Source organism: Cebus imitator, unplaced genomic scaffold, assembly GCF_001604975.1.
Source record: "Cebus imitator isolate Cc_AM_T3 unplaced genomic scaffold, Cebus_imitator-1.0 Scaffold199, whole genome shotgun sequence".
Lineage (NCBI taxonomy): Eukaryota > Metazoa > Chordata > Mammalia > Primates > Cebidae > Cebus > Cebus imitator.
Window position 1 is genome coordinate 1,023,735 of NW_016107514.1, and position 13,668 is coordinate 1,037,402.

At 39.2% G+C, this 13,668-nt stretch overlaps 1 protein-coding gene across 1 annotated transcript in view; it reads right to left on the reverse strand.

The window, feature by feature from the left end:
* RAB2A (RAB2A, member RAS oncogene family) overlaps nucleotides 1-13,668 on the reverse strand; it is an 88,538-nt gene that overhangs the window by 48,931 nt on the left and 25,939 nt on the right. Inside the window, exon 2 of the mRNA XM_017547556.2 lies at nucleotides 5,551-5,622. Coding sequence (XP_017403045.1) covers nucleotides 5,551-5,622 — 72 coding nt within the window. The remainder of the gene's footprint in view (nucleotides 1-5,550; nucleotides 5,623-13,668) is intronic.

The following is a 13,668-nucleotide window of genomic DNA, read 5'->3' on the forward strand; positions in this document are numbered from 1 at the left end:
GACGGAGTTTCGCTCGTTACCCAGACTGGAGTGCAATGGCGCGATCTCGGCTCACCGCAACCTCCGCCTCCTGGGTTCAGGCAATTCTCCTGCCTCAGCCTCCTGAGTCGCTGGGATTACAGGCACGCGCCACCATGCCCAGCTAATTTTTTGTATTTTTAGTAGAGACGGGGTTTCACCATGTTGACCAGGATGGTCTCGATCTCTTAACCTCGTGCTCCACCCGCCTTGGCCTCCCACAGTGCTGGGATTACAGGCTTGAGCCACCGCGCCCGGCCCTTACTGAGCATTCATAATCGACATTTACTAGGTTCTGTGATCCTGGGCAAGTTAAGCCCCTTCTTTGTCTTAGTTTTCTCATCTGTGAAATGGTATTCATAATACCTATCTTTTCTCATCTGTAAAATGGTATTCATAATATCTATCTCATGGGATTTTCTTTTAAGATTAAAAGGATGAGTACATATAAAATAGAATAGTAGCTGGCACTCAGTATTTAATATGTCAGGTATAATTATTATTCCCTATTATCCACTAGAATGTCTAAACTACCCACATGACTAACGATGACAGCCCCTGTGAGAAAGGGCCATCTGTCAGAACCAGGTAATCACTGTTTGCTTCAGATAAATGTATTTTTTTTTAAAGTTTCATTAACTCAAATATCCTGAACAATCTTAAATATTGACTCTGCATAGTCAATGTACAGAGTACATTTACATTCATTTTCTAGATCTAAAATAAAATTTAATAAAATAAAATTTCAATTAAAAAAATAGTTCATGATAGCTACCATCTTTATTCTACAATAACAGGCTGTTGGACATACATAGTCCATAAGCCATGGTTGGACTATGACCCCAACAAAAAACAATCTATTTATAAATGTACACTGGAAACTATATAAATGGGAAACTATATAAATAAAAACTATTTATATAGTTTCCCTTAACACACAGCAGGTAAAAAGGCAGGGCTTCCTACATTTATCCTCCATAAAATTTACTTTGTCTTTTTAGGACTGATCCTGATTATGAGGAATGAAGTTCTAATGCATGAGCTACTAGGAATCCATACTGGTGCTGAGCATTATGTTGAAACTCTGTGCCTATACAGATACTCCACATTGTCTGTTCTTCAGTTTTGTTTTGTTTTTGAGACGGAGTCTCATGCTGTCACCAAGGCTGGAGTGCAGTGGTGCGATCTCGGCTTACTGCAACCTCTAACTCCCGGGTTCAGGTGATTCTCCAGCCTCAGCCTCCCGAGTAGCTGGGACTACAGGTGCGCGCCACCATGCCCAGCTAATTTTTGTATTTTTAGTAGAGACAGGGTTTCACCGTGTTGGCCAGAATGGTCTCGATCTCTTGACCTCGTGATCTGCCTGCGTTGGCCTCCCAAAGTGTTGGGATTACAGGCATGAGCCACCACACCTGGCTGTTTTTCAGCATTTTTTATTGTTGTTCCTTTCTGGTTAACAATATTTCTCCACAAGTGTGGGTATCAAATCTCACTTCTTTTAAATGGGGGCTATAAGTTTGGGATATGGATAGTTGTTCAGAAAAGAACTGTAATAAGCAGAGGTATCAAGCAATGACATCCTCTGAGAAAAGAAAGACTGAGGATGTGAAAAGGTACTAAGTGTTCCGGGAGCAGCACACAGCAAAGACCTGATGGCATGTAGTGTCTATAAGTGTTAGGGAAAAGTAGAAGAGAAAGCAAGAGAGGCAGGCTGAGAAGAATTATGAGCTCAGGAGTCAGTGGTTTATAAACAGAGTAGAGAATGCATCATTACAGGAGACAGAAGATAAGGACATGATGACTGGCTAAAATACCTAGGTGTGAGGAAATTCTGGTGATGGCTACATAGAGTACTCACCCAGAGTGCTCCCTACAACTACCAATTTGGAAACCATGTTGTACAAAAGTGATTTGGGGCCCATGAACAGTGTGGACAGAACAAGAGATAAGTGGGCCTGAACCAAGCTGAGCCCATAAACTCTCCTGCGTAGGAAACTCTGAATTGAGTTAAAGAGAATCTCTGCTCTCCTGAATGGTAATGAACTTTGGAACTACTGACAATGGCCATTTCCCATCATGGAGATATGGAAATAAAAAACAATGGTCAACAGGCAGAGAGAAAAATGAAACAGGCATTAGAAGAGAATGGGAGACAATGAGCGAAGGACGGGAGACTGAGAAACAGAACTTCCTGTGTGCCCTCCTTAAGAGCTCTAAGCTCTGGTTCCAGGCTGACCCAGCTGGCTCCCTGCCCTCAGGTTCTGAGACACACCTGAATATTAAAATAATAAATTGTCCTTTTATTTAAACTCATCTCGGTAGATTTTTGTCATTTACAACCAACTGTAAAAGTTAGAAAGAAAAAAAATGGTAAGCCAGTCAGTGTAATCAGAAAAAGAGAAGCCACACTTAAGTACACAGCACATAGGGAATTAAATGTAGGGACTTGGTTACAGTAAAGAAAGAGCCCCCCAAAACCCAAAGGAGATGGGGAATAAACCCAGAGATTACAAATAGCAGGAAGCTGCTACCACCCCTAGGCTGGAAAGACAAGAGAGAAACAGGTTATCAGAGCTCAGGAACCAGACCACCTGGGCCTGCCAGGCAAGGGCTGGAGCCAGAGGAATGGAGAACACACAGTAAACCCGAAGAGAAAAAGATCCTTGGCTTTTCTTCTCTTTCAGCCTCCTTATTTGCCGGTGCCCACCATTAGCAAACCTAGTGTGAAGCCAGCTGGTAGTTTATATGAGTTACAGTTTTCCAAACAACAATCAGGTCTACTCCTTCATCTCTCCCCACAAGTATAGCCTATAGCAGAGGTGTCTGATCTTTTGGCTTCTCTGGGCAACATTGGAAAAAGAGGAACTGTCTTGGGCGACACATAAAATACACTGACAGTTGATGAGATTTTTTTTTTAAAAAAAGAAAGAAAACAAAAAAAATCTCATAATGTTTTAAGAAAATTTACAAATTTGTGTTGGGCCTCATTCTAAACTGTCCTGGGCTGCATGCAGGCCGTGGGTTGGACAAGCTTGGCCTATGCCAGCTTCCGACAGCAGGCTCAGGTCCATCCTCTCCACTTGGTGTGCCATACTAACTTATTTACACGCAAGACTCAAGGAAAAGGAAGAACACTGTTGTTTAGTATTCTATACTGAAAACAACTGTTTTGCTAGTTGTCTTAGAACTGAGTCATGCCTAAAAAGTTGACTAATTTCAAACCTATTAAGCAAAGAGCAAATCCGATGGAGGGGCAGGGAAGAGAGCTCATTAAAGTTAAACAGGCACGCACAGTGGCTAACACCTGTAATCCCAGCACTTTGGGAGGCCAAGGCCGGTAGATTGCCTGAGCCCAGGAGTTTGAGATCAGCCTGGGCAACATGGCAAAACCCTGTCTCTACCAAAAATACAAAAAATTAGCCAGGTGTGGTAGCGCACGCCTGTAGACCCAGCTACCTGGGAGGCTGAGGCGGGAAGATCACGTGGGACAGATTTTGTGGCTACAGTGAGCAGGGATTGTAGCACTGCACTCTATCCTAGTCTACAAAATGAGACGCTATCTCAAAAAACAAAAGAAAATGTTAAAGTTATCAGGACCAGCATGAAACGATATTACCTGTTTTACCCATACTTAATGTATACACTTAAAACTATCAAAATTAGAACAGAAAATGGATAGTCTTAATGACAGTAGTTGCTAACAAAAGATTTCAATATATCCACAAAGTATTATACCTATAGCTTGGTTGAAAACTATTAATAATTTGATTCATGAGCTCTATCTTTGATTTGGTATTTTAAAAACACACAGGGCATAAGGATCAACATGCTACAAATGGTAAGTTAATAATGTCAACAGAAAATAAGCAGTTAGTGTCTAAAAAGATTCATTAAACAATTTGTTGTAAAGAATGACTAGATTTCCAATTATCTTTTTTTCTTTATATTGGACTAATTTCTAGTTGTTTATCAGGTATAGCCACAGAAGAATAATCTAGCTAGATTCTTCAGCTTTCAGAATATAAATATAATTTTTAAACAACAGCCCTAAATAGTAAGATTACCTAAAGTTTTTAGCTTTTCAGTCATCTTAATTTTTTCCTCTGCATATTAATAAAATGGACATATTGTTGTACCAGAGCGAGCATAGAAAATCAACACCAGGACAAAAGTATGCCAAATTGCAGGGTCTTTATTGCCGGCGGCCGCAGAGGACTCACGTCTCTCCAACTGGTGGCCCCGAAAGGAGGGTGTAAAGACCTTTTATGCTCGTAAACCACCTCCTGGGCAGGGGTGGGGTGAGGGGCTTTGGACATTCCAAGGGCCAGTGGACTCTGGACATTCTGTAAACCACCTCCTGGGCAGGGGGTGAGGGTGAAGGGCTTCAGGCATTTCGAGGGCCAGGGGACTTTGGACATTCCGATTGTTATTTAAGTGGTTCACAGAAGTCAAGATAAGCGTTAGTTTACACATTGCCTGGGGAGGGTGGAAATTACAGACCTTAAGTTACTTACTACAAGTTGCAGGGGACAAGATGGCGTGGGTTTGGACTGCTTGCCTGTCACATTAGGGTTACAGAGGTATGCAGTTTATGGGGCTTTTAACATGTCACAGTATCACCATTTTAAATAACAGCAGATAATATTTCTTGACTATTTCTTACCAGTAACTATTTCATTTACTCTTTACAACTGAAGAAAATACAAAATTCCCAGTGGTACTTTTTCTCAGTTAATAATTATGAAAGTCTAGAGCACTTTCCACATTGCCAGGCACTTTAACGCTTTACATTTGTTAACTCACTTACTGCTCACAATAACTTCATGTGATTGGTACTACTACTATTCTCACTAAACAGAAAGAGAAACTGAGACATGAAATGGGGAAGTGGCTTGCACAGCAAGTTAGTAGCAGAGACTTGATTCAACTTCCAAAGCTGATTCAAAGTTTCTGTTCTTGCAGGGATGGGATACTGTCTCTTGATTGTTTCACTGTTAATTACAACTGAAATAGTAAAAACTAAGGTCTTTCAGCATGCTACCCATTTTACAAAGTTGGGTAATATTTATTTTTACTACACATTATGTTTTATAAAGTGACAGAGACGGCCAGGCACGGTGGCTCACGCCTGTAATCCCAGCACTTTGGGAAGCAGATCGCAAGGTCAGGAGTTTGAGACCAGCCTGGCCAACATGGTGAAACCCCACCTCTACTAAAAATACAAAAATTGCTGGGCATGTGGTGGCGGGTCCCCGTAATCCCAGCTACTTGGGAAGCTGAGGCAGGATAATCACTTGAACCTGAGAGGCGGAGGTTGCAGTGAGAGATTGTGCCACTGCACTCTAGTCTGTGTGACAGAGCAAGACTCCGACTACCCTCTTCCCCCCCCAAAAAAGTGACAGACTAAACTACATAACAGTAAATCCAGTTTCATTGATTTTAGCATCATCACTAACAGAATGGACTTTCTAGCATTTTCCACTTAAACTATCCAAAACTTTTAATGCTTCTCATCCTTTTTATAAAACTTACCAATAGTAAGGTCATGCACTGGCTGAAACCTCTTGTCTGTAAACTGTAGCAATAAGCATGATTTACCAACACCTGAAAGTTAAAAAAATACAAGTAAGTGACAAAATTCAAAGAAATTAAGACACTTTACAAAAAGCACATGGAAAGGAGGCAGGCAGGGTTTCTGGCACACTGTGAATAATCTACCATGATTTTCTCAGTACTCTAATTTCTTGCAAAATAAGAGGACTGATGATTTAGGTGGAAGTTGTAAACCAATCTAAAGTACCTTTTCACCCTTTCTTACTCATTTAATATTTCCATGCGAAAGATAAAGGTGGCAGCTAAACTTGTAGAAGACAACTAACAAGGTCCTCCTGGTAGCCTCTACTACAGTACTATTTTTAACACTTTGTGTTAAAGTGTACTATTTTTGTGCACTTTTGCTTTTTGTTTAACTGTAGATCTCGTGTCTAAGATCTACGTTTCTGGGAAAAACTCCTTAATCTGTTTTCTTGCTAATTCATTTCATAAGCAAATGGAATCCGAATTGCATTCCTTCACTCTACTAAAACTGACCCCATTAAGGTCATGAATAATTTCCACATTTCCAAATTCAAAAGAAAATTTTCTATATTCATCCTACTTGCCCTCTAAGGAAAACCTGATACTGAACACCATACCCACTTCTTACTCATTTTCAATTTCAAGCCCTCTAAGAAACATTTCCTCATCCTCACACTAGACAACGGCTGCTTAATTGATAGTATCCTGCACTTCTACAAAATACTAAAGACAGTCACCATTCATTCATTCAATCATTCACTCAGCCTTTACTGAATGCTAAGTATTCACTGCACTAGGATATGAAAATACAGTAGTGCTGAAAACCAACATGGTTCCTGTGTATGGGGCTCACAGTCTAGTACAGGTGGAGAAATTAAACAAAATGAATACTGAAATAATATACTATATATGAATAATCTGAAATAATTATGACTCATTTGAAAGAAAATAAAGTGCTATGAGAAAGGGTAACAAACTTAGTGTTGTGGCTCATGCTTGTAATCCCAGCACTTTGGGAGGCCAAGATAGGCCTTGAGCCCAGGAGTTCAAGATCACCATGGGCAACAATAGAGAGGCACTGTCTTTTAAAACAAAAAGACCAAAACAACACTCAAAAAGATGGGTGTGGTGGTACGCATCTGCAGTTCCAGTCTACTTGAGAAGCGGAGGTGGGAGGATAGTCTGAGTCCAGGAGTTCAAGGCTACTATGATTACACCACTGCCCTCCAGCCAGCCTAACAGAGTGAGACTCTGTCTCAAAAAACAAACAAATGAGACTTAATTTAGACAAAAGGGATGGAGAAAATCTTTGTTTTTGTTTTGAGAAAGAGTTTTGCTCTGTCACCCAGGCTGAAGTGCAATGGCATGATTTCGGCTCATTGCAACCTCCGCCTCCCAGGTTCAAGCAATTCTCCTGCCTCAGCCTCCCAAGTAGCTGAGATTACAGGCGCACACCAGCAGACCTGGTTAATTTTTGTATTTTTAGTAGAGACGGGGTTTCGCTATGTTAGCCAGGCTGGTCTCAAACTCTTGACCTCAGGTGAACTATCCCCCTCAACCTACCAAAGTACTGGGATTACAGGTGTGAGCCACCATGCCTGCGAGGTTGGAGACAATTTTTCTGAAGAAGTGACAGTGAAAAGAAACTAGAATTTCAAAACAGGTGATCTTATAATTTTCTTCTTTGTTATATTACAAAAGGCCCAAAGTCAAACTCATTTTATCCAATTTTTAACTATTTTGAATAGATTTTCAGAGGTGTAGGACAGAAGACAAAAGTACAGTTTTTCTAAGTTAAAAGAGTTGGTTACCAAGCATACCAAAGGAATTTACTCTATGTCCAAAACCTAGCATGAAAGAAAAATTATCTTTTAAAAGGTGCAAAAGTTGAAAATAGGTAATTGAGATACACATCTTCAGTTATTTAACATCCCCAATTTTTCCACATGGTATAGAAAAAAAATATATATAGTTAGAAATCATAAGTTTTCTTGTGGGACTTCAAGAATCATCTAAGAGTTTGGTAATCATTTAAATAATAGAAGAACCAGAAAACCCTTTCCCACCTCACCGGAGAATATGTATCACTCTAGTTATACTAATCTCATTCTAAGTGCTGGTTAAACACTTTCAGGATTCCATATTCTTCTTATTTTTGAAAGAGATAGGGTCTCATTATGTTGCCCAGGTTGACCACAAACTCTTGAGCTCAAGAGATCCTACCACCTTGGCCTCTCAAGTAGCTGGGACTATAGGCATATGTCACTACACCTAGTTTCCATGTTCTTAAAAATTTTTTTTTTTAATTTTTAATTGACATACAATTGTGCTTATTTATGGGACAGTGATATTTCCATACATGTATACAAGGTGTAATGATCAAATCAGGGTAATTAGCATATCTGTTCACCTCAAACATTTATCATTTTATGTCTGTTGGTAACATTCAAAAATCCTCTCTTACAGCTATTTGAAAATATACAGTAAGTTATTAATTATAGCCACCCTATAGTACTATAGAACAGGATAACTTATTCCTGCTATAATTTTGTACCTGTTACCCAACCACTCCCTAACCTCACCTTTCCCCTACCTTTCCCAGCCTAAATACCCACAATTCTACTCTCTACCTTTATGAGCTCAACTTTTTAAGCTATTACTTATTGTGGATATGAGAACATGCAGTATTTACTTTTCTGTACCTGACTTATTTCACTTTACATAATGTCCTTCAGTCTCATCCATGTTGCCACAAATGACAGGATTTCATCGTTTTTTATGGCTGAAGCAGTATCCATTGTGTATATTTACCACATTTTCATTTTCATTATCCATTCATCTACTGGTGGACACTTAGGTTGATGCTATATCTTGGCTATTATGAATGGTGCTGCAACAAACATGGGAGTGCAGATATTAACACTACTTTGATATAATGATTTATTTTCCTTTAGATAAATACCCAGTAGTGGGATTGCTGGATCATGTGATAGTTTTGTTTTTAGTTCTTGGAGGAACCTTGATACTGTTTCTCCTGGTGACTATAATTTAAATTCCCACCAACAGTTTATAAGAATTCTCTTTCCTCTGAATCCTCACCAGCATGTTATTTTTTTGTCTTTCTGGTAACAGCCATTCTAACTAAGACGAGATGTCATCTTACTGTGGTTTTGGTTTGCATTTCCCTGGTGATTAGTGATGCTGAACATATTTTCATATACTTGATGGTCATTTGTGCATCTTCTTTTGAGAAATGTCTGTTCAGATCCTTTGATCATTTTTAAATCACATTATTTTTGTTTTTACTGTTGAGTCCCTTATATATTCTGGATATGAATCCCTGGTAAGATAGTTTGCAAATATTTTATCCCATTCTAAAAGTTGTATCTTCACTCCATTGTTTCCTTTGCTGTGAAGGATTTTAGTTTGATATTCTATTGTCTATTTTTGCTTTTGTTGCCTTTTTGTTTGCTTTTTGCATTTTTGAAGTATTATTCATAATATCTTTGCCTACACCAATGTCCTGAAGCATTTTCCCAATATTTTCTTCTAGTGGTTTTATAGTTTTGGGTCTAGTTTTGAAAGACTAAAATCTTTCAGCCACTTTGAGTTGATTTTTGTATATGGTGAGAGACAGGGGTCTAATTTATTTCTGTGTATGGCTGTCCAGTTTTCCCAGCATAATTTATTGAAGATAAATACATTTGTGCCCATAAACTATATCTATATATCAGCCTACAACTTCCTTAAAAATCATCTCTTCTGGCTTTGTCAGACAACAATTATTATCTTCTTGATGTGTTAATTCTATGACAACCAATTCCTCTTCTTCCATGTAACCCTGAAAATACTGGAGGGTCTTCCCTACCACTCTCCACTCTAACTTTCATTACTTTTCACTTGAGAGGACTAATCCAGTCCCGTGGCCTCAACCTACTTCTATAAATTAGCCAGTGATTATCAAATCCACCTCCAGCCACCACCTTAACTTCAGTCCAATTATTTCCAACTGCCTACTAAACATTCACACTTCAATACCTTCAGCTCTGAAACTCAAACTTCCAGAGCCAAATCCATTCTTTTTCATTCTCTTGTTCATCATCCTTCCAATCAACCTGTGATTCACCCTACCCATAATACAACAGACCAAAACTCAGCTCTCCTTCAGTATTTTCTAATCTCTGGAATTGTTTCCCAATGGTTCACACTTCAAAGAAACTTGGAATCATCCTTAATTACTCCTCTTGTTTCATCATCCAGCTCTAATGGTTCGTCAATCTCATCAATTCTCTCTGAAAGTCTTCATAAATTCCATGCTCTACCTTCTGAATCATTAGTGCTCTGGTTCTAGTTCTCACTAAGAACCAAATCTTTCTGCCTTCAACCTTTCTAATCTATTTTACAAACCACTGTGGAAATATTTGCTAAAGTGCAGACACAATTAACTCACTCTCATATTAACTAAAATATAAAAATTCAAGCTCTTCAAAATAGTACACAAGGTCCTTTCTGAGCTGAAAATTATTACTCTAACAGATTAATACTATGACAGCATAGTCTAAAGACTCTATAGTTATCAACAACAAACCATCTCTTCTCCCTTGAAATGGTATCATATTGTTTGCTGGTACCTTTTACCAAGGAACTTTTCACTCCCTGGCAAATTTAAATTCATGCTTTAAGACTCAACCCAAGGCTTTGTATACCTGCTTTGGTAGAAAATTCCTGTTCCAAAAATCTACCACTCCTCAAGCGGAACTAATAGTTTAGCCCCCACAATCACATATGCCAATGAATCAATCAGTTTTAGCCTTGGGCTCCCATAATACTTTATATATACCTCAAAACCCTGATTAGAATCCCAGCTCTATCACTTATTAGCTGTAACACAGGGTACTTGACCTTTTTGAGCTTCGGAATCCTCATCAATAAAATGGAGGAAATCTCTACATCTCAATGAATTGTTATAAGCAGCAAATCAAACATACAGATATAAAAGGGACCCCGTATAGTACTGGTTACCTGAGTGTGTCTAGTTTATAACAATTATTTGAGCTGTAAACCAGGACATATGCATTTTTCTGTGTGCATAATATATTTCAATAAAAATGAAAACAACAAAATGACAGTCTTTGATGCATCAGTTGGCTAGGCGCTACCCTAGTTATTCAGTCAAACACTAACCTATGTGTTGCTGTGAAGGCATCATACATGTAATAAAAATCCACAGTCGACTGACTTTCTAAAAGTGCAACAAGGACTTCCCAGAGAGGAGAAATAATTCCACCTGTGGACAGCAATTTTAGCCACACCTCTGGGTTATAGCCTGTCCTGATGATTTCAGACTTCTTTGTTCAGCCCCCACAATCACATAAACCAAATAAACCAATCAATTTCAATCTCAATCCCCATCTCTATTTGCATAATCACATGTACACATATATCCTACTTGTGCTGCTTCTCTAGTTGGACACTGACTTTTTTTCCCCCTTTTTCTTTTTTCAACCCCATCTTACCATCCCACATACTGACTCTTACAGACAACCATCACCACTTAAAAAGCACAGTGTGTAGAACAAGAAAACCCTCAAATAAAGCTATTATTTTTATTAATTGTATCATGCTTTATAGGCTCTCCCATAACAGAATGTGACCCTCAAGTCACATAGTACATGAGCTCTATTATGACAGATATCACATTCAGGAGTATATCCCTAGCATACAGCAGGTACAATGCAAGCCTCTGTCTGTCCTCATACCTTTCTGACTATAAAACTTGTCTAAGTTGTTGATTAATAACAGAAAGAAAATTTGCACATACAGCTAATGCTGAATTGTCCTCACTACCTCTAGAAGACGGGAGGGCTTTAACCAACTGTGTAACTGCATTTATCATTTCATCTTTTGGGACGTAATTTTACTATATGTACAGAGAATCAGATAATTGAGCCAGACAATCATCAAGTTTCTTTCTAACACTATTAATTGGCCCTGGTGATTTATTACTTAGAGCTTTAAAGTTTTAATAATGTTTTCTTTTCACAGATAAATTTAAAGTTAACATCTGAGTATCTGTCTAAACTGAAATGGAAAACAATAAATCTATCATGTCACAAAGTATAGTAATATGAAGATAACATAGAGGATTTATTTTCCCACAAATTGGGAGGCTGAGGCAGGAGGATCACTTGAGGCCAGGAGTTCTTTACCAGCTTAGGCAACATAGTGAGACCCCATTGGTATAAAAAATTTTTTTTAAATCAGCCCAGGTGTGGTGGCTCATGCCTGTAATCCCAGCACTTCGGGAGGCCAAAAGGTGGGTAGATTACCTGAGGTCAAGAGTCCGAGACCAGCCTGGCCAACATAGCGAAACCCCATGTCTACTAAAAATACAAAAATTAGCTGGGCACAGTGGCACGCACCTGTAATCCCAGCTACTCGGGAGGCTGAGGCATGAGAATCACTTAAACCTGGGAAGTAGAGGCTGCAGTGAGCCAAGATAGCACCACTGTACTCCGGCCTGTGCGACACAGTGAGACTCCGTATCAAAAAATAAATAAATAAATAAATTAGCAAGGTGTGGTGGCACATGCCTGTGGTTCTAGCTACTCAGGAGGCTAAGGAGGGAGGATTGCTTGAGCTCAGGAGTTTGAGGTTGCAGTGAACTGTGATTGAGCCAATGTGTGATTGAGCCTGAGTGACAAGCAAGACCCTGTCTCTAAAATAAAATAAAAATAATAAGATCAAAATCTGAAGTTTCTACTAAATGAATGTTACTCTGCACCACTGTAAAGTTGAAAAATTGCTAAGTCAAACCATCGAAAGACAGAAACCATCTGTAGTTACCTTTTTAGTGCCTTAGTTTCCTAATCAATAAGAAGTAGGTTAAAAATACCTATCTCATAGGATAATTGAGAACATTAAATAAGCTAATCCATTCTGAGTCTTAAAACAGTGTCTGGCACATAGTAAAGTTTCAAAAAAGAATTCAACAAATGTTTGTTACTGCCATCAATAATAAACTACTATTGCTATGTTCTATTTATACTTCAAACTCCCTAAAATCATGCTTCATGCTTTTAGGGAGTTTAAAGTATAAACAGACATAGCAATAGTGGTTTATTATCTATTCATTTTCAGCATTAGCCACATGGATCTCCAGTGCAAAGACAAAGCCTCACAAACTTGTGGAATGGGAAGAAAGAGACTATAAACTTGTTTTTTTTCCCAACATGTATGCACAAATGTGTATGTGGATACAGGAGAGGGAGAGAGAGAAACAGAGAGATCAGTTGCAGGGTGTTAAATGGTATGGTAAAAAGAAAACGCAGAGCAGGGCAATGATGTAGGACCTGAAATCCTGGGTGGGGGAAGGAGGAAGGAGTGTTATTAAACCAGGTAGTCTCTCACTGAGAAGGTGAGATTTAAGTGCAGGTTTAAAGGAGGTGAGGAAATAGGCCAGTGGATCACAGAGAGAAGAGTATTAGTTAAGAAGAAAAATTCTGAGGTGGCACATTTTGGAGAAACTGCAATGAGGCCAATGTGGCTAAAGCACAGGAGGCAGGGAGAGCCATGTCCCTAGGAACTAGGATATAAGAATGGCAGCGGCCTAATCACACAGAACCTAAAGAACTTTATACGTTTATTGAGATAAAATAGGGGATTCACTGGAGAGTTTTCAGCAGAGGAGTAATATAACTTTACTTAAATTCTAAAAGGCCTACTGGCTGCTACAATGAGAATAAACTTATATGTAGAAGCAGATGAGAGTAGAAGCAAAGAGCCAGGTGTGGTGGCTCATGCCCTCCCTAGCACTTGGGGAGGCCAAGGCAGGTGGACTGCTTGAGCCCAGGACTTTGAGACCAGCCTGGACTACATGGTGAAACCGTTTCTACAAAAAAAATACAACAACCTTAGCCAGGCATGGTGGTAAGCACCTTATTTCCAGCTACTTGGGGAGCTGAGGCGGGAGGATCGCTTGAATTTGGGAGGTGGAGGTTGCAGTGAGCCAAGATCACACCACTGTATTCCAGCCTGGATGATGGAGTGAGACCCTGTCTCAAAAAAAAAAAA